The following is a 21,125-nucleotide window of genomic DNA, read 5'->3' as shown; positions in this document are numbered from 1 at the left end:
AGAAGAGAGCTCTTCGGGCAGCTCGGGCTCAGCAGGAGGCTCTGTGCTTGCTTTTTATCTTTCCCTGAGAACCGCAAGGAGCCGGGCACAGGCTCCAACGCCACGGCCCTCCCTTCCCCTTGGTGCACTTTCCCTGTGTGCCACCAACACAACCCTTTCTCTCTCTCTTTTTTAATTTATGCATTTGAGAGGCAAAGAGAGAGTAATGGACACGCACAGAAAGAGCTGCCATCTGCTGGTTTATTCTCCAAATGCCCACAAGGGCCAGGATTAGGCTGCAGGCCAAGTTGGGAGCCCGAAACAAACGCAACACAGGTCTCCTGTGTGAGTGACAAGAATCCAGTTACTCGAACCTCCCAGCGTCTGATCTGGCCGGGAGCAATCGGGAGGTACAGCTGGGAGACGACCCCGGCTACTCCGATGTGCGACACGGGCATCCTCCCTCGTATGGTAAACAAAACCCCCACCTCCCGAACCTTTGATTACCTAGGGTTTTAAAACCATCCCCTAACCTCAGGAAAGATTATTAACAGAACAATACCATGAGAGTCTACACAGTGTGGGGACTGAGTAGACGATAGCACCAGGTACCTGGGTTCAAATCCCAACTCAGCTCTGAGTCTGCTCCCTGCGTGGCCCCACCAAGGCCTTGGTTTCCTTATCTGCAACACTGGCATTAGAAAGTCTTAGCAGGACACGGGATTGGCTTAGTGGGTTAGGGGCCTGTTGGGACATCACGTCCCACAACAGAGGGCCTGGGTTCCACGGCTGCCACCGTTCCTGACCCCAGCTTCCTACTCAAGCCGACCCTGGGAGCAGCAGGAGATGGTGCCAAGTGGCTCAGTTCCTGTTACCCGTGTGGGAGGCCTCGGTTGAGTTCCTGGCTCCCAGCTTTGGCCTGGGCCCAGCCCCAGCTGTTGTGGGCATTTGAGAAATAACCCTACAGATGGAAGTCTCTCTCTCTAGCCTTCTCTCTCTGACTTTCAACTCAAATGAAAATAAATAAAATTCGAAATCCTACCTGAGGTTGTTGAGAGGCTCAGGCGAGTGACTACGTGAAGTACTTGGAGGAGCGCCTGGCACTGTGTCCACACTGCCGGTCGTGGGACTTGCACGTTGTGCCTTGCTTCCTCAGCCTTTACAAACTGCTGGGGACAGGAAGCATGTCCCGAGTACCCATGATCCTTAGCACCTCACACCCCTTACACTTCGCTCATAACAGATGCTGAACACGTCTTAAATGGATCTGATCTGCAGATTTTCATAGATTGCCCTTTCAACGCGCTTACGCTATTCGTCCTTCTTTTAAATGCAGGAGCTGGAGTTTTGGTTTTACTCCAATCACAAAAGACAGAACAAGAAGAAAAAGGGTAGATGAAGACCGGCAGCTGGTCAAGCAAAAGTTCAGGTTAACGGGCCTGGTCCCAGGCAGAGGGGCAGGTGGGAGTGAGTCCCTACAGCAGACTAAGCCAGGCTGCTCTCTCCTCGCTGGGATCTGGGGCCCCGGCCTGCTGTGCCAGGTGTGCTGTCATCCATCCTGGTCTCCCGCGTGGATGCCAGGGGCTCGGGCACTTGGGCCTTCCTCTGCTACCTTCTCAGACGCATCAGCAGGGAGCTGGATTGGACGTGGAGCAACTGGGACTCAATCCGGCACTTCTATATGGCATGCCATCCTGGCAGGCAGCGCCTGGTGGTTTAACCCTCTGCGCGAAGGTGCAGGCCCCGGTTCATCCAAGTTTCTGCATGGGTCAGAATTTCCTTCCTTTGTCAGGCTGAGCATTGCACTGTACATACTACGCTTCGACCTTTGAGCTATTGTGAACAAAGCTTGGGTGTGCAAACCCCTGTCCGAGCTCCCGCTCTCATTCCTTTTGGATGTACAGCCAGAAGCGGGGCAGCGGGGCTGCTGGCTCACGGGGAAACTGTTTCCTTGTTTTCAGGAACCACCACACTACTTTGCACAGCAGCTGCCTACGGTTTTGTATGGCCCCATCAGCAGCGCCTGAGGGTCCATGAAACCACTGATTTTATAACCAGCAATTTTCCTGATTACAGTGCATGTTCACTGTAGCACATTTTAGGAAAATCCAAGACAGCAAAATGAGGAAATTAAAATTCCCTCTCCTAAGCACGGAGACACGACCGGAATTCGTGTTGTTCCCCACAGACAGGCGAGAGATCGCTTCCCTTGGGGCGAATCCGTCGCCACGGTCCTAGACTGGCGCTGACGCCTGCCTGGCCGGACCCCGGCTCAGAGCGCCCGGGCCTGGCCGCCCCCACGACCCTCACCCTCTGTCACGGACACGCGGTGGCGCTGGCCTCGAAGCCCTGCCCCCCAGGGAGGGACACAAGCGCGACAGGAGGCTGTCACGTTCGCTACGGGTCTGTTGGCTCATCTTTAAAGCCCTCTTAGGGCTGAGAAAAGCCTGGGCGAAAGCTGGAGGGACAGACTCTACAAACGCACCATCCACGACTTCCTTTTCAGATCAAAGAGCCCTCGAAGCCATCCCTCAAGAACAGGCACCCCCACCAAGCAAAGACCTGGAGAAACCCCGCCTCCCTTTACTTTCCCAACCTCCCATTGGTCGATTCTGTCGTCAATCCGTCATGTTTCCCCGCTCTCTGCCTATCAGCGCCACTCTCCGTGTCTCAGCTCGTGTTCTCATTGGTTCTTCCCGCGGTCGTTCTACCCGGACGTTCCAGAGACAGCCACTGGGAGTCGCTGGATTGGGGTTTTAAAAAACGCCGGCGATGGAGTGGGCGGAGCGGGCGATTTGAACCGGAGGTGCCGCAGCCTACGCCGGAGCACCGACTCCTAGAGCCACACGGGCGGCTCGGGCGGTTGTCCGGTTCCCTGCGGGCGCCAGCCTTCCCCCCCGGGGCCGGGAGGTCCGAGCAGAAGCCTCGGGGGCGGCCCGCCATGGGCCCGCGCCGCCGGAGCCGCAAGCCGGAGGTCCCGAGGAGGCGCAGCCCGAGCCCGACCCGCAGCCCCCGCCGGCGGAGCGTCTCCTTAGGTAACCGGCCGCGGCCCTTCCCTGGGGGACGCGGCGGGGGTGCCGTCCACGCGAGGTCTCGGCGCCACTCCGGGCCCGCTCTACGGCTCACGGGACGCAGGCGCAGACGGGCCGGGTGCCCTGGGCACGGCCACGCGCGCGCGCTCGTGCACGCTCTGGACCCGAGTTTGTCCACTTTGAGCGAGGCTACGTCAGGCCTTGAACCGAGGCCACGTCAGGCCTTGAACCGAGGCCCTCGGCGCGCTCGCCCCGACCCCGTCCGGACGGCGTGACCCCCAGTTGCTGGAGTGTGCGCTGGGGCGGGGTGGGGGGCTCGGGACCCTGCAGCGGGCCGTGGCGCGGGTCTGTCCTACACGTGCTGGCGACAGCAGCTTTCCCTCTTCTCCAACTTGCTGCATAGCCAGGAGCAGGGTGGGACACGTGTGTAGAGGTTACTGCCTTTCAGGACGTGGTGCTGTGAGAGTGGGACATTCTTCCCTGAGACCGGAGTGCTTAGTCCTGAGTGCTCCTTAATCCTGACAGTCCCGCAGTCGGAACCTTAGGTAGACTACTATGTCCTGCACGTGGTGAAGTCCGTGTCCGCCTTTTTCAAATTCTCACCTTTTATTACTTAGTGTATGGCATTAGTGAGGCCCTGAGACTAACTATAAGAGCAAGGGTTTTGCCCGTTTTTGTCTTGTTGGGAATTGTATTTATTTATTTAAGAATGTATCTATTTGCAAGGCAGAGTGACAGAGGAGGAGAAGCAGAGAAAGAGGTATATTGATTCCACTCACTGGTTCACTCCCCAAGTGGCTGCAACAGACAGGGCTGGGCCAGGGTGAACTGGCCTGGAACTCCATCCGGGTCGTCCTCGTGGGCTGCAGCCACCTAAGCACTTGGGCCATCATCATCTGCCTTCCAGGAGCCTTGGCAGGGAGCTGGATCGGAAGTGGAGCAGCTGGGGCTGGAACAGTGCCCTGATGGGATGCTGACGGCCCTTGTTTGTAATTTTAATGGGAATATCAGGTGTGATGTTTGCTTTTGCTGTCCAATGTAAAAAATGCCTCTTCTACTCCTGGTTAAATGGAAACTTTTAGCTCAAGTGGGCACCCAACAACACTGCCCTTGTCTGATAGCCTTGCTTTTTCGTCCTCCATGTTGGCAGTTCCATTTCTTCCTCTCCAGCTTCCTGCAGCACCACCCTTCCACTGTTCGCTGACAGTGGCCCCGCTGGAGTGTCCTGCTTTTCTGTCAAAAGCCACTCCTGGGGCCAGCGCTGTGGTGTAGCAGGCTAAGCCTCTGCCTGCAGTGTGGTATCCCGTATGGCCGTCAGTTCATGTTCCAGCTGCTCCACTTCCCATCCGGCTCTCTGCTGTGGCCTGGGAGAGCAGTGGAGGATGGCCCAAGTCCTTGGGCCCCTGCACCCGCGTGGGAGACCCTAAAGAAGCTCCCGGTTCCTGGCTTTGGATTGGCCCTGCTCTGGCCATTGCAGCCATTTGGGAGTGAACCAGCAGCTGGAAGACCTTTGTCTGTCTCTTACTCTCTCTGGCTCTCAAATTAGTAAAATCTTTGTATATGTATATTTAGAAAGCCACAGCTCCCATCCATATGCACCTGCAGAGGGTCTTTCTGTTGTCTTCTCCTGCACTTAAAATTAAACCCAGACTCACATTGGCTTTGGCGGATCTGCTCTAGTGTTTGCAATCTGAAGGACAAGGGCAGGGGGGCGGGCATTTGGCGCGGTGGTTAAAGACGGAGCTTGTGTCCCGCATCAGAGTGCCTGGGGCCCAGAGTCTCAGCTCTGCTTTTGATTCCACCTTCCTGTTAACATGCACCTTGGGAGGCAGCCCGTGACGGCACAAGGACTTGGTCCCTGCCATCCATGAGGGAGACCTGGATGGAGGTCCAGGCTGCTGGCTTTGGTCTGGCCCAGCCCTGGGCTGCTGTGGACATTTGGGGAATGAACCAGCAAAGAAAGTTAAAGGACAGAGGGAGTCTGCCTCCCCTTCCTGTCGCTGCCTTGCAGATAAGTGAACCTTGAAGAGCAGGTGTTTCCCTGACGCCGCGTTTCCAGTCTTCCTGGCGCCGGGATCCCTCCACTTCCTGTAACGGCTGCCCTTGTAGAGAGGCTTGTTTAGTGTCCACCCACTGTGTCTGTTCCCCATCTCCCAGCCACCCTTGCACCCATTCCGCTCTGACCCCAGAGCCGCTCCCCTCCGGTCGCTGTCCCCAGCTGCACTGACGACGCTGCCAGGGCTAATCCACACCTCTGTGCCTTCCTCACCCAGCCCCTCAGAGCCCTGCGACACCCTGCTCCTGGCTGCCCGGCTGGCCCTGCGCACGCTCTGGCGGTTCCCAGTGTCCTCCACGCTGGTGCCACCCTCTGCGGCTCCTTGACCGTGGCCAGCAGGGCTGCCTTCCCTTTCTGCCTCCTCCCCGGGCGCCCATGGCTGCTGTCAGACTTCTCCCGCACCCTGTGCTGCTGCCTTCCTACCTGAGTGCCCTGGGCGAGTCACACACATCCCAGACCCAACGCCTGCAGCCCCTTGTCCAGTTGCCCCGTTTTGGTAAATGGCACCGCCACCCACCCAGGGTTCAAGCCAGAAGCAGGGAGACATTCTTTTCTGTCACCCCCATGTCCAATCCAAAGGCAAGTTCAAGCAGTTCTGCCTGCTCACTGCGTCTGTCATCACCCCACTTGTCTCCATCTCCGCCCCCAGCAGCCCAGGGCAAGCCGGCAGTCACCACGTGGGAGCCTGCTGACCACTGCTCTGCTCCATCCGCCCCCCCTGCAGCTCTCCGCACACGGCGCCAGAGGGTCTTATTTTTATTTTTTAAGATTTTATTTATTTATTTGAGGGGTAGAGCTACAGACAGAGAGAGGGAGAGACAGAGAAAGAGGTCTTCCTTCTGCTGATTCACTCCCCAAATGGCCGCAATGGCCGGAGCTGCGCCTATCTAAAGCCAGGAGCCAGGAGCTGCTTCCAGGTCTCCCACATGGGTGCAGGGGCCCAAGGACTTGGGCCATCTTCTACTGCTTTCCCAGGCCACAGAAGAGAGCTGGATTGGAAGAGGAGCAGCCGGGACTAGAACCGGCGCCCATATGGGATGCCAGCACTGCAGGCAGAGGATTAACCTACTGCACCTCAGTGCCAGCCCCTGAGAGGATCTTTAACCCGGAAGTAGATCAGCTTTTCCTCTCTCTTCCTGAACACTTTCCCTGGCTTCCGGTCACTTTAGGATTAAATCCCAACTCCTTATGTTGGCGTTTCAAAACCCAGCTGCTGCATGTTCTGATTTGTGAAATTCATTTGAAAGACAGAGCTGTCATCCACTGGTTCACTCCCCAAATACCTGCAAGGGTGGGGGCTGGGCCAGGTCGAAGCCAGGAGCAGGAAACTTAATCCAGGCCTCCCTCATGGGTGGCAGGGACCTACCCCTTGAGCCATCACCCACTGCCTTCCAGGGTGCCAGGCTCAGGTGCGGAGCTGGGACTTGAACCCCGGCACTGTGGTGTGGCAGTGCTCTCCACACACAGCTGACTGCATTTCTGATCCCGGCTCTTCCCCGTGAGCTTTCCCTGGTCGCTTCTCACGTGTTCGCATCACGGATTTCCTGTCTCGCCCCTCTGAGGTCATCGCCTGTATTTAAGGGCTCTCCTTTCTCTGCTACCTCAGATTCCTCCGGAGTGGTTTTTCTGTTGAGTTGGGTTCCTTCCGCTCGCGGTGTCCTTTCTCAGATCGTGTGGTGACCTTTCGTCGTGTCCCTCTTCACCTTGTGTGACGCCGGGCCTTGTGTGTGAAGGCTGCTGATGGGCGGGGGAGACGAGGCGGGGTCAGCCTGTACGTCCTCCCTGTTCCTGACCCCACCCGGGTCAGCTGCCTGGCTCAAGCCCCTCTGGTGGCCTCCCTCCCCCACCTTCTCAATGCTCTGTGTGTGCTCCCCCACCCCGCTTTCCCCTGCTGACCCCGCGCACACCCCTGCAGGCGCGGCCTCGCAGCACAGACGGCGGCGGCACGCGTGGCTGAAGGAGATGCGCAAGCTACAGAAGAGCACGGACCTGCTGCTGAGGAAGCTGCCGTTCGCCCGCGTGGTGAGCTCAGGGCGCCCCGGCCCGGCGTGGCCCCTGTCCCTCACCTTGTCCCCCTGCGGGGGCCCTTGGTCTTGACCCACACCACCTTCGCTTCTCCACAGCTCCCCCACACCTTTGAAGCTGTGTCTTACTCTTTGTAACAGTTGTGTGTATGGGCACTGTGAGAGCTCGGGCCCACGCCTGTGTGTTAGGGTGGAGTCAGGGTTCCATCTCCTGGGACAGGTCTCGCTTCTTTGTGTTGGGAACCTCGGGTCTTAGCGTCTGAAACTGTCTTTGAGTATGGAAAACGGAGCGCTGTCACCCATCCGTCATGCTTTGGTCCCTTTTGCTGCCCTGGGGGAGTGCAGCAGGCCGACTCCTGTGCCCCAGAGGCAGCCCTGCTCCGCCCCAGGCACGTCCTGAGGTTGAGGGCCAGGAAGGACCAGTGGATTCCCTGGAGACTCTTAGAGAGAGCCCAGCTCTCCTAGCCTCCCGTCTGTTACTGCCTACTCCCCCATCCCCACTCCTCCACAGGCCAGAGAAATCAGCACCAGATTCACTCGGGGTGTGGACTTCAGCTGGCAAGCCCAGGCCCTGTTGGCCCTCCAGGAGGTGAGAGGGGGCCTGGGTGCAGCTGGGGGAAGGCCAGGTGGGAGGGACTGGCGTCCTGGATCCTGGCACCTGGCTGCAGACTCGCTGGCCGGGATCCCGAGCAGGGCAGCCGGGTCCCCCCGAGCAGCGGGGGGCTGCAGAATTCCCAGACAGAGCCCAGTCTCCTGCACCGTCCTCCCTAACGTGCTTCGGGCGCTGGAGACGGAGGTCAGCGGGTCCCGAAGGAAAAGCAGCCGTGCCCCCATGTCTGCCATGTCCCCTCTGCCCCCTCCTGCCCCCAGGCGGCAGAAGCGTTCCTGGTTCACCTCTTTGAGGACGCCTATCTCCTCTCCTTGCACGCCGGCCGGGTCACCCTTTTCCCAAAGGACGTGCAGCTGGCCAGGAGGATCCGAGGCATCCAGGAGGGGCTCGGCTGAGCGCCGGGCCGGAGTCTCCGCCAGCCTTCCTGTGCCCGGGCGCGGCACCCCGCTCTCAGCGCCGGGAGGGCTGTCCTCGGAGGAGCTGCCTTCTCTGTGCCCAGCCCCTTGTCATCTCAGCGTCCCTGGTGCTCACGAGACTGCCTGGGGGTGTGTGGGTCACGCCTTCCCGTGCAGCGTTGAATAAAGATACTTTGCTACCACGTGACGAGCCAACGGCCACACCTGTAGCAGCGCTAAGCCTCTCCGTTTCACAAGGACCCGTGGCTTCGTTTTGATGAAGAGAGATTTTTTTGCTTCTGAAAATGCCTTGTTAGGAAAAGCGATTCCTGCGTGTCACGGATGATGGCTGGGACGGCTTCGGTGCCCACGCGTAGACCCGGGCATCCCGGAGGGCCGCCTGGGCCGTGCTGTTGCGGAGCAGGGGTCCGGCTGGGGTCGGTTCTTTCCAGGAGAGGGTGGCCTGGCTGGCTGTGTAGTGGACATCGGCACGGCTCCCGGCGCCTGGACATCATGTCGGCAGAGGTTCCAGGGCCTTCAGCTTGTGACCCGCACATCCGACCGATGAAGCTCCTGAAGACCTCAGCTGCGCACGGGCAGGAGGGGATCCTGGCTCGTTCCTGTGCCGTGCGTTTTTCACCCCGTGTGTGTTTAATCCACTGCTGAGAACGCGAGAGGAAGCCCGAGAAGCGCCTGAATCAGCTGCATGGGAAAGCCCAGCCTTCCCGGCCCGCAAGCCTGCGCCCCTCAGACGGGGCTGAACGTTGGTGTTCTGGTTCCTTCCAGTACCTTCCCATCAAAATCGCTCGGAAGTTCCAACTTCCAGGATTCAGCATTTTCTTATTATTTGTAAACCACAGAAGTTGAATCTTATCAATCCATGATTTTAAAGTGCTTTTCCAGTGTTTTTATGGGTGTTTTTTAAGCTTACAGCTTCTTTGCAGAGAGATAATAAAAATAATTCTGTAATGAAAAAGTTAAAGCCAAGTTACTGTTTCCAGCACAGCGATTATGCTGTTTTTCTGTAATTTAAACTCTGCATTTCCGCACTGTGTACAGGCATCCATCGTTTCAACAAGGGGACTGAAGGGTGAGATTTGCCCCCAGTGAAGCAGAGGTGAACAAAGAAACCTTGGCCTTCTGCACGGCTGAGAGCATGGGAGGTTTCTGGAGAAATGGGGTCTGCTGTGGCGAAAATGCGGAGTGCGTGGGGCTGGCTGATGAGGACGCCGTGTCAGACTGGAGGGAGGCACCAGGTCTCACTGTAATCACTTCTAGCCTTTTGGAAAAGCCTCTTCCTTTGGTGTGATGTCGTACCCGTGCTGGTGTGCCATACCCGTGTTGGCATGACATCATATGTGCTGGCATGACACTCATACTGGTGACGTCACACATGCTGGCATGACACACCTGTGCTGGTGTGATGTCACACCCATGCTGGCATGATGTCACACCCATGCTGGCATGGCATGCCCATGCTGGCATGTCACATCTGTGCTGGTATGACACACTCATACTGGTGAGACGTCACACATGCTGGCGTGACACACCTGTGCTGGCGTGACATCACACCCATGCTGGCGTGGCATACCCGTGCTGGCATGACATCACCTGTGCTGGTATGACACTCATGCTGGCGTGACATTGTACTCATGCAGACACCGGAATGGCGCTTACCTATCTGTGATTGTCAGAATTAGTCCTCTAGTTTGTGTTGGTTTTATGTTTTTGGCTGATACTTTTTTGCCACCAGTGCGTCCCTGCGGTACACACAGGTCACACTCAAATGCCAGGCGGGAAGCTGCTCTCAGCACCACGTGGCATTTATGCAATGCTACAGGGACTTCCTTTCTGTTGGAGTCTCAAGTCCGAGGCTGGCCCCTGACAGACACTGCCCAACAAGGCGAACGGGAAGGGTAAGGTGGACGGGTGGTGAACACACCACAAGCACCCCTGAGTTCTGTCGAAGTGGGAACCGCTTTATTGAGGAAGCCTACAGGCTTATAAAGGTTATGAAGGGCATGCGCAGTAGGGGAGCCAATCAGAGAAAAGGTCACACAGGCACGGGAGGACCATGCACAGGGGCATCTTAAGTATTAGGGATCATGCACGTCCACGTGTCCGGAACTGAAGCGGACCTACCCCTGCCGGTGGTCTGATCTTAGGTCCTTAACCGCAGCAGCCGCAGACACGCCCCCCGCCAGGCGCCACGTTGTAATGGAGATTTTACGCAATGCCCAACACCTTTCGGTCATGAAGCTGGAGAATGTTACAATTTACTGTAAGTTGTGAGCAGTTACGGTTGAGTTTTGTGGTTTTTTAAAAAATTAATTAATCTGAAACAGACATCTACCATCCATTGGTTCACTCCGCAAATAGGGAACTGGGCCAGGCCAAAGCCGGGAGCCGCGAGCTCAGCCCGGGTCTCCCATGCGGGTGGCAGGCACCCAGCTGCGCTGGCCATCACTTGCTGCCTGCCAGGCTGAGCTATGACATCCCAGTCAGTGTTCGCTCAGCAAAGCAGAAACCACTGCAGATGTTTCCAGTCAAAGGGGGTTTGCTGGCAGGGATAGGCCGTAGTACGGTTAGGAGAGCAAAAGGGACACGGCCCGTGCTCAGGAAACCGCTGGTACCCCGAGCCCACCCTCGCTGCTCTGTGGGCCGACGACGGGAGCTCGGCAGTGCCCACTCGGCCCGCGCCGCGACCTCACGGCGAGGAAGTGTCTGCTCTTCCCTCCCACCCCCGGCACCTCCCGCTAGCAGAGCCCGACCAAAAGCCGCTGCAAGCGAGTGTGGCATGCGATTGGCCAGCTCCTGTGTTACAGGCGGGAACTTGAGGGGGCGGGGATAGAGCTCAGAGCCAATAGAGTCGCCCGCGTCCCAGCCTGGTTTCCAGGCGCAGGGCCAGTTGGAGGTTAATCCACTGGCCCCGATTTTTGTTTCTCTGCACAATTGCAGTTTTCTCCAGGCTGCCCCGCCCCCTAATTTGTTCTGGTTCCTCTTTTACTTCCTAGATTTTCCTTTGGTGTTTAAGGGTGGGAGTCAGAAAAGCCGGCCGGCAGCTCTGAGCCTGTTGATGGGACTGGGAACTTGAGCTTTTCTGCAGGGTGGCCGGTGAGGCCGCTGTTCTCAGCCTCCGCACAGCCAGAGCTCGGCCGCCTCACCTCCTGGGGCCCGAGTGGGATGCTCATTAGCTTTGCCTCTCCCTGGCTTGGCCTCTCGGCAGGGCCCGTGAGCAGCCCTCCGGTCCGGTCAGTGGCCCGTCCCCATGTTTCCAGTTCCTAGCCCAGCTCCCAGCTACTCGATGGACAAATGCACCAATGAGCTGTGCTGGAGCCTGCCTTGTCCCATGGACGCTGGAGGTTTTGAGGCACATCCATCAGGCTCTGGAAACCCTTCTGATTGTTTTTTTAAGTTTATGTAAAAGCAGAGAGAATCTTCTGTCTACTGGTTCTCTCCTCCAAATGGCCACAACAGCCAGGGCTGGTCCAAGCCAAAGCCAGGAGCCAGGAACTCCATTCAGGTCTCCTACATGGGCAGAGGCCCAAGCACTCGGGCCGTCTTCTGCTGCTTTCCCAGATGCTCTGCAAGGAGCTGGACTGGAAGTGGAGCAGTCGGGACTGGAACCAACATCGATAAGGGATGGCGGCGTCACAGATGGTGTGGTGCCACAACGCTGGCCCCTGGAACCCTTCTCGGTCCAAGAGGCTTGGATGAGGCAGGCTTGTTTCAGAATCAGGGAATCAAAGAATGCCAAGAATGAAAGTAACCACAAGGGACTGGAGAGAAGCCGGTGGAGAACAGGGCTTGGCTTCTTGCTTCTACGGTCAAGCACCTCGCCGGTTACAGAAACCACATTCAGAGGGTCCCAGACCACAGCAGGCAGAGAGGGAATCGCTGTGGCGCGCTCCTTGTTGGGGAAAATGACAACAAAGCAGAGTGGGCTTCCAGAGGGAGCCCACAGCTGCTGCCTCCGGCCCCGACTCACTTCCTACGCGTCACCCCTAGGAGGGGCCCTCCGAGGCCGTCACAGGCGCAGTCCCAGGGAGTTTGGGACGCTTGGCCACTCTCACACATCTTCTTTGCTACGACTCTGAGTGGCTGTAGGTTTGTCCCATCTCCTGCACCAGACTGGAAAATTGTCCTTCCCCCTCTTCACTCACGACTCCCCCAGCCTCTCAGCTACTGTTGCTGGCTCCTAGGTCACCAGCCAACTCCTGGACAGTCTGCAGGAGGCCCTGGCAGGGCAGCTTTGGGGGTGGGAAGACGCTTGGGCCCCCAGGTAGCACTTGCTTGGCTGGGCTCATCAAGCAAGACAGGCAGACGTGAGCGCATGCGTGCGGCCTCGTGGGGTGCGCTCCTCCTGCTCCACTTTATCGGATCACACTCAGATACCCCGGAGAATTGAAAACCCAACTCTGCTTTCCATAATTCCATGGATCTCATCGGCAACTTCACCATGGAAACAGCAGGAGCAGGAAGCAGCCAGCGTCAGACTGGACCCAGATTCCACCAGAAAACACGTGAGATGTCACGGTTAAGTGCTTTGAAGGAGAATTAGTTTTCTTTAAGATCTTTCATGGGGCCGGCACTGCGGCTCACTAGGCTAATCCTCCGCATACGGCGCCGGCACCCAGGGTTCTAGTCCCGGTTGGGGCTCCGGATTCTGTCCCGGTTGCTCCTCTTCCAGTCCAACTCTCTGCTGTGGCCCAGAAGTACAGTGGAGGATGGTCCAGGTCCTTGGGCCCTGCACCCCATTGGGAGACCAGGAGGAAGCACCTGGCTCCTGGCTTTGGATCGGCGCAGCGCACCGGCTACAAAAGACCAGCCATAGTGGCCACTTGGAGGGTGAACCAACAGAAAAAGGAAGACCTTTCTCTCTGTCTCTCTGTCACTGTCTAACTCTGCCTGTCCAAAAAAAAAAAAAAAAAATCTTTCATGGAATCAGACTCTCAGGTTGAGAATGGTTCCAGGGCCCAGCCAGCATGGACCCACGCGCATGGCCAAGTCTTCTCTCCAACACCCCACCCTGCAAAGCAGCCCCTGCCTCTCTTTGGATCCCTCTGCTCACAGGAAGCTCATTACCTCCCAGGGCAGACTATTCTACTGCCTTGTTCTAATTCTCCCTCCTGGGACCTTAGAAACAGACCTCAGCCCTCCCTGGCGGGACAGGCGTTCCTGTAAAAGGCAGCTCTTGTTCCTTTTGAAGTGAGCCATGGGACAGCTGCAACGTCATCCAAGTCGGCGTGCAAAGCGGAGGTTCCAGGCCCAGACCAAGGCCCCTCCTCAGACTCCAGGGACCCTCTGGCCACTCTCAGCCTCCCAGGGACTCAGGTGGGGGTGTTCCTGGCCGCAGTGCGGATGGAGGGGAACCCAGGCTGGCGACTTTCCAGTTCTCCAGGAGGTTTGTGTGAACAGGTCTGCTTAGAACCTGCTGCTGAAGCTCCAGCGAGAGGCCCGGCCCCGCCGAGGGGCGAACCAAGCCTTCCCTTCTGCGGCTGCCCTGGCTTCTGCTGCCCTCTTGGGCTTTTACCTACCGAGGTCAAGATCCTCTGGCAGATAAGGGCGATGGACACAGAGGGCAACACGCTGCTCAGGGTGCCCACACGCCATGCTGAGAGCCTGGGGCTCGACCCCTGGCTCTGCTTCCGGTTCCGGCTTCCTGCTAATGTACCCTCTAGGTGATGGTTCAGCTGCCTGGGATACCCATGTGGGAGACCCGGATGGAGTTCCTGGCTCCCGGCTTTGACCTGGCCCAGGCTCAACTACTGCAGGCGTTTAAGAAGTGAACCAGCAGATGAGTCTCTCTCTCTCTCTCTCTTCTCTCTCTCAAAAACAACATCCTCCGGCCCGGCCTTGGCTCCCTTCTTGCGTAACACTGTCCTTCCCCTAACTGAGCCAGTGATTTTACTGATGGCTTAAAGTTGTGAGCAGGTGAACTTACTCTAACTGGGGCGACTGTTCAACAGTTCAGGGGGCAGGGAAGGTCAGGGAGGAGCGCAGGGTTGGTCAGTGTGGCAATCAACAGGACACCGCGTGCGTGCGTGTGTGTCCCACATGCTAACCGAAGGCCACTGGGACCACTTGGGTGTCCCAAGTGGCATCTTAACCACTGAGCCAAATGCTCACCTCTGAAACAAGACTTTCTGTAAATCTTTCATACCTAAAACTGAGATTCCTCGGAGGACACCCTGAAATATTGCAAAATGTATCTGAATTTCAACTTCTAGAAAGAGAGGTGCTAGAAATGATTTTGTTTAATGTATTACTATTCTGTATTGCACTTCAATTAATGAGGGAACCTATGCCTGTTAAACTCGGTGCCAGGCAGAATGCAAAGGCCTTTGGGAATGCTGGGAAGAAAGTGCCCACAGAGGGGCTGGTGCTGTGGTGTAGCAGGTAAACCTGCCCACTGTGGTGCCGGCATCCTATATAGGCACTGGTTCTAGTCCCACCTGCTCCTTTTCCCATCCAGCTCTCTGCTATGGCCTGGGAAAGCAGCAGAAGATGGCCCAAGTCCTTGGGCCCCTGCACCCACGTTGGAAACCCAGAAGAAGCTCCTGGCTCCTAGCTTCGGCCTGCCCAGTCCAGGCCATGCAGCTATTTGGGGAGCAAACCAGCAGCAGATGGAAGATATTCTCTCTCTCTCTCTCCCTCTCTCTCTCTCCCTCTCTCTCTCTCTCTCCCTCTCTCCCCCTTACTCCCTCCCTCCCTCCATCCATCTATCCTCTCCTTCCTCCCTCCTTCCCCCTCTATGTAACTCTGCCTTACAAGTAACAAAAAAAAAAAAAAAAAAAAGGCAGCTCACTAGGCTAAACCTCTGCCTGCAGCACCAGCACCCCGGGTTCTAGTCCTGGTCAGGGCGCCAGATTCTGTCCCGGTTGCTCCTCTTCCAGTCCATCTCTCTGCTGTAGCCTGGGAAGGCAGTGGAGGATGGCCTGCATCTACGTGGGAGACCAGGAGGAAGTACCTGGCTCCTGGCTTCGGATTAGCGCAGCGCACCTGGCTCTAGCAGCCATTTGGGGGATGAACCAACAGAAGGAAGACCTTTCTCTCTCTGTCTCTCTCTCTCTCACTAACTTTGCCTGTCAAAAAACAACAACAACAACAATAAAAAACTTAAAATCTACCTGACATCAATATAAGTAAAACTGAAATTAATAACACAAAAAAGTTGGTCAACCATGCTATTAAAAAGTGAATTATGTGTTTCTCTGTAGAAAATGCTATTGTAAACTTACTATAGTAACTTTGCAACCAGGAGCATGAGGACAACAACACACTAAGGAGAATAAAGCTAAAAGCTAGAAAAACCTGTGGCACTCTGGGTAGCTGGACCCCTGACTGCCTGTTTCAACAGTTCTTTTTGAAGAAAAGTAAACCCTTGTATTTGAGCCCCACACAGGTGTGCACACCTGTGGAGGAATGAGGAGACCATGCCAAGATGGCCGCTGGTAATGGAGCCTGCCTGGCAACAGGCTGTGATTGGATGGCTTCAGAAATTGCCTGGCAACAGGGTGTGATTGGTTAGGGCATAGACCGCCCCTTGACCGGATTGGCTGCCTTGGCTATATAATCTGCTGTAGCAACTGAAGCAAATCTGTGGGCTGCTTGCCTCTGGACCACTTTCACCCGGCTCCTGGGGTCTGTGTGGTGACGCTGCACCTTTTGCCCCCACCATGCTCCTCCTTTCAGAACAAATCCACCACAACACACGCCCGTGCATGCTTGCACACACACACAGTGGTCAGATGAAGAGGTAGTGCAAGACTACGTCATCAAAATTGGTTGGTGTACAATTATTATGTGTTAGTCAAAAATATTTTAAAAATTAAAATCTGCACAGAAAATCTGGTAGGGAAATGTATTATAAATGTGTCGCAGACAGTTAAAACAAAGGCACCATGAGAACCTGGCAGGGTCCCAGAGCCTCCAGCAGTGCGCCTGCCACACACCGGATCCAGTGGCTTCCTATTCTCAGCTCTGATGCTCCCCAGGCCCCAGGCCCCCACATTGCAGGGAAGTTGCAGCTAGTGGATGTTTTGCGTAGGGGTTAAGATGCTGCCATATTGGAGTCCTGGCTCTGCTTCTGATCCCAGCTTCCTGCTCATGGGCATCTGGCAGGCAGCAGCGATGGCTCAAGCACTTGGGTCCCTGCCACCCAAGTAGGACACCGGATTGCCGGTTTGAGTCCCAGCTCCGGCTGTCAATTCCATCTTCCTGCTAATGTAGAAGCTGCGGGGCAGCAGGGGGTGACTTCAGCCGCTGGGTCCTGTCACCTGTGTGGGAGACCTGGACCAAGTCCCTGGTCCCTGACTTCAGCTCAGCCCAGCCCTGGCCATTGTGGGCATTTGGAGAATAAACCAGTAGATGGGAGCTTTCTCCCTCAAGTTAAAAAACATTCTTTAATGCTAAGGGAGGAGCCAGCTTTGTGGCACAGGGGGTAAAGCTGCTGCTGTGATACCAGGATCCCATAGGGACACTGGTTCATGTCCCAGCTGCTCCTCTTCCAATCCAGCTCCCTGCTAGTGGCCTAGGAAAAGCAGCAGAAGGTGCCCCAGGTGCTTGGGCCCCTGCCACCCATAATGGAGATCCGGATGAAACTCCTGGGTTTGGCCTGGCCCAACCCTGGCTGTTGTGGCCATCTGGGGAGTGAGCCAGTGGATGGAAGATCTCTCCTTTTCTCTCTGTAACTCTGTTTTTCTTTATTTATTTGAAAGTCAGAGTTACAGAGAGAGAAAGAGAGATCTTCCATCCGCTGGTTCACTCCCCAAATGGCCGCAATGGCCAGAGCTGTGCTGATCTGAAGCCAGGAGCCAGGAGCTTCTTCCGGGTCTCCCACGCGGGTGCAGGGACCCAAGGACTTGGGCCATCTTCTACTGCTTTCCTGGGCCATAGCGGAGAGCTGGATCAGAAGTGGAACATCTGGGACTCAGCCGGCACCCATATGGGATGCTGGTGTTGCAGGCAGCGGCTTTACCCACTACGCCACAGCGCCGGCTCCATCTGCCTTTCAAATAAATCAATTAAAAAAAATTGCTAAGGGATAGTGAACTAAACAGCCTAAAGGTCAAAGCGTAAGGGTCAAGGTCAGGAGTGAGGTGGACTGAATTCAAGTCCCAGCAGCGCCGCTGGGTTCCAGCTGGGCATTCCTCTCCTCCAGACGGCAGATCATAATTTTAGAGGGGGCATCTGCTCCTCCCCAGCCCTCACCACCACACCAGCAGGGCCCCGGGACAGTATCAGTGCCTCACAACGGACAGAGCTGTAGCTCATAGACTCTTCTTAGAGGGAGCCCGTTGATGACAGCAGAAACCCAGTAACAAGGAAGCTGGCAGAAACAAGGCTGTGGTGCCGCAGCTACAGCCAACAGTAAGCACAGCTCAGCTCGGAGCTGAACTACCAGAGAGCCCCATGCTAGCAGCCTGATCGCCTCGGTCTCTCTCACCTGGCACGGTGTGTCTGGGTTTCCACAAAGAAATCTCAAGGCAGGCGAAAAGGCAAGAGGAAAACCACAGTCTGAGGAGACAAAGCAGCCTCAGAACAAGACTCAGCTCCGACAGATTTGCAGCAGCAAAGAGATGGAACTGAAAAAGAAAACACTATTCCAGAAATGAAGAATGCCGGCGATGGGCCTCAGTGGAAGCTTCCAAAACCGAAACGCAGAGAGAAAACAGAGCGAAACAAAGAAAAAGAAGAACTCCCAAGAATGAGAGGACGGTGAGGAAAGGTGGAACATGGGTGTGATGGGAGCACCAGGAGACAACAAAAGGAGAAAGGAATAGGAAAAAATATCATGAAAGTAATAATGACTCAGCACTTTTCAAACTTAGTGTCAGACCTCAATCCAGAGAACACAAAGCAGGATAAGTACAGTACACCTGCTCTCGCGTGCATCACACTCAAACTGAAGAAAGCCAAAGCCACAGGGAAAACCTCGAAAGGAGCAGAGAAGAGAAACCCCTGCCCCAGAGAAGGTCAACGTCACAAACTGCGGTGGCCTTCTCATCAGAAACCGGGAGGGAAAGACGAGAACGGAGAGCAACGCCTACACTGCCGGCAGAGAAAGGCCTTAGAATTCTACATTCAGTGGGACTTTGCTTCGGAAGCAGAGGAGAATTCACAGCTTTCTCAGAAAGCCAGCAGATCTGCCGGGTGAGCGATGTGACTAGGACGTCTTCAGGGAGAAGGGAACGGACGCGATGAGGTCGTGGAGCTGCGTGGAGGAAACTCTTCCTCCACTCCTCTTCACTCACGGGAAAGGGAAAGAACATCTTTTATTTCTCTTATTTCCACTTGATCCCAGTGGGCAGCTGTTGATGATATCGCAGCAGTGTGCTGGGAGACTATGGAGTACGGACAAGTGAAGTGAATGACAACAACTTCCTCAGGTGTAGTGGAAGAGAAAGTGTCAATGTGAAAGGAGTGGGGTGGCTGTTGTGGCTTCCAAGCCTTAGGACATCCACATCCTACATCAGAGCCCAGGTCAAGTCCAGACGCTCTGCTCCCGATCCAGCAACCTGCTAACACATCCTGGGAAAGCAGCAGAAGACGGCCCAGGTCCTAGGGCCCCTGCACCCACGTGGGAGACCGGCAAGAAGCTCCAGGCTCCTGGCTTTGGATCGGCTCCTCTCTGGCCATTGCAGCCATTTGAGGAGTGGACCAGTGGATGGAAGACCTCTCTCTCTGTGTCTCTACTTGTCTCTGTAACTCTTTAAAATAAATAAACTAAAGATTTAAAAAAATAAAAAAGAGAATGAAAAGACAAGCCACAAACTTGAAAAAATATTTGAAAGCATCTGATAAAGCACTTATATCTAAAACATGCAAAAATGCTTTTTTGCCTTTTTAATTTTTAAAGTATTTCAAATAATACAGGAAAGTATAAAGAAGAGTTCAATAAGCACATACAGATTGAACAATTTTTAACATTTTCCCATATATACATCCTATATGAATACATATGCACATACATACTATTTTTTCTTTTTTTAAGGATTTGTCTATTTTTATTTGAAAGAGAAGAAGGAGAGAGAGGGAGAGAGAGAGAGAGGGAGAGAGAGAGAGAGAGATCTTCTATTCCCTAGTTCATTCCCCAAACAGCCAGGGCTGGGCCAGACTGAAACAGGAGCTTGGAACTCCATCCTAGTCTCCTCAGGGGCGGCACTGCCTTCTCAGGGGCATTAGCAGGGACCTGGATCAGAAGCAGAGCAGCTGGGACAAGAACCAGCCCCAGTATGGGATGCCAGCAACACAGGCTGTGGTTTTACCAGCTATGCCACAGCACTGGCCCCCAAAAGTATATTATTACATAATGGGTATTATTCAGTGAAAATAACATTTGTAAATATATATGTACATATACACCAAATAATACGATATCCACATATTATATATTTATTTATATTCTGTGTACATTAGTATGTAATATAATTTATATATAATATATATTTTATATATTAGCTTCCACATTTGTGAAAAAATGTGGTATTTTTGTGGTTTTTAAAAAAGATTTATTTTATGTATTTGAAAGGCAGATTAGCCGGCGCCGTGGCTCAATAGGCTAATCCTCCACCTTGCGGCGCTGGCACACCGGGTTCTAGTCCCGGTCGGGGCGCCGGATTCTGTCCCGGTTGCCCCTCTTCCAGGCCAGCTCTCTGCTATGGCCAGGGAGTGCAGTGAAGGATGGCCCAGGTGCTTGGGCCCTGCACCCCATGGGAGACCAGGAAAAGCACCTGGATCCTGGCTCCTGCCATCGGATCAGCGCGGTGCGCCGGCTGCAGCGGCGGCCATTGGAGGGTGAACCAACGGCAAAGGAAGACCTTTCTCTCTGTCTCTCTCTCTCACTGTCCACTCTGCCTATCAAAAAAAAAAAAAAAAAAAAAAAAAAAAAAAAGAAAGGCAGATTACAGAGAGAGAGATCTTCCATCTGCTGGTTCACTCCCCAAATGGCTGCAACAGCCAGGGCTGGGCCAAGCCGAAGCCAGGAGCCAGGTGCTTCTTCCAGGTCTCCCACGTGGGTGCAGGGGCCCAAGCACTTGGATCATCTTCCACTGCTTTCCCAGGCCACAGCAGAGAGCTGGATTGGAAGTGGAGCAGCCAGGGCCCATGTGGGATGCCAGTGCTGCAGACAGCAGCTTAACCTGCTACACCACACTGCCAGCCCCTATTTAATGTTTTTGTGTCTGGATTATTCACTTAGGAAAGTGTCAGGATTTCATTTTTTTTTAAATGCCTGAGTAGTATTCGTGTGTGTGTGTGTGTGTGTGTGACGTTTTCTTATCCAGTCATCCACTGACGGACATCAACGTTGACTCCATATCTTTGTGATTGGTGATTGTGAACTGGGCTGAAATAAACATGGGAATGCAGGTATCTCTATCACTCTGATTTCGTTTCCTTTGGATTACTCCCAGAAGTGGGATAGCTGGGTCACATGGTAGATGTATTTTTAATTTTTTGAGAACTCATCGTACTGTTTCCTATAATGTCTTCACTAATTTGTATTCACACAACAGTGCACCAGGGCTCCCCTTTTCACACATCTGCCAGCATTTCTTATTTTTTGAGTTTTGGATAATGGCCATTGTAACTGCAATGAGATGATTCCTTGTTGTGGTTTTTACTTGCATTTCCCTGATGTTTGGTGATGCTAAGCATTTTTTCATGCGTCTGTTGGACATTTGTATTTATTCTTTTGAAAAATGTCTATTTAAATCCTCTGCCCTATTCTTAACTGGATTATCTGCTTTGTTGGTGAATTGCTTTAGCTCCTTACAAATTCTGGGTATTAATCCTTTATCAGATGCATAGCTTCCAAATATTTTCTCCCATTCTGTCCGTTGTTGCTTCACTCTGTTGATTGCTTCCTTTGCTGTTTAGAAACTTTGATTGATACGGTCCCATTTATCTATTTTTGCTTTTCTTGCCTGTGACTTGGGGGTCTTATGGAAAAAGTTATCACCTATGCCAGTGTCTTGGAGTGCTTCCTCTATGTTTTCCTGTAGAGTTAATTTCAGGTCTTAACAT

General features: G+C 54.5%; 1 protein-coding gene across 1 annotated transcript; it reads left to right on the top strand.

Moving 5' to 3' along the window:
* Positions 1–2,789: 2,789 nt before the first annotated feature.
* Positions 2,790–9,072, top strand: CENPA (centromere protein A). Its single transcript, XM_002709969.6, has 4 exons — positions 2,790–3,014; positions 6,983–7,089; positions 7,603–7,680; positions 7,962–9,072. Exons 1-4 carry the CDS (start codon positions 2,921–2,923, stop codon positions 8,094–8,096), a joined length of 414 nt encoding a protein of 137 aa, XP_002710015.1. The 5' UTR covers positions 2,790–2,920; the 3' UTR covers positions 8,097–9,072.
* Positions 9,073–21,125: the final 12,053 nt, after the last annotated feature.

Source organism: Oryctolagus cuniculus, chromosome 2, assembly GCF_051225735.1.
Source record: "Oryctolagus cuniculus isolate XC-2025 breed Fujian yellow rabbit chromosome 2, ASM5122573v1, whole genome shotgun sequence".
Taxonomy (NCBI): domain Eukaryota; kingdom Metazoa; phylum Chordata; class Mammalia; order Lagomorpha; family Leporidae; genus Oryctolagus; species Oryctolagus cuniculus.
The sequence above is the reverse complement of the archived record's forward strand: the minus strand, read 5'-3'. Positions and strand labels throughout refer to the sequence as shown.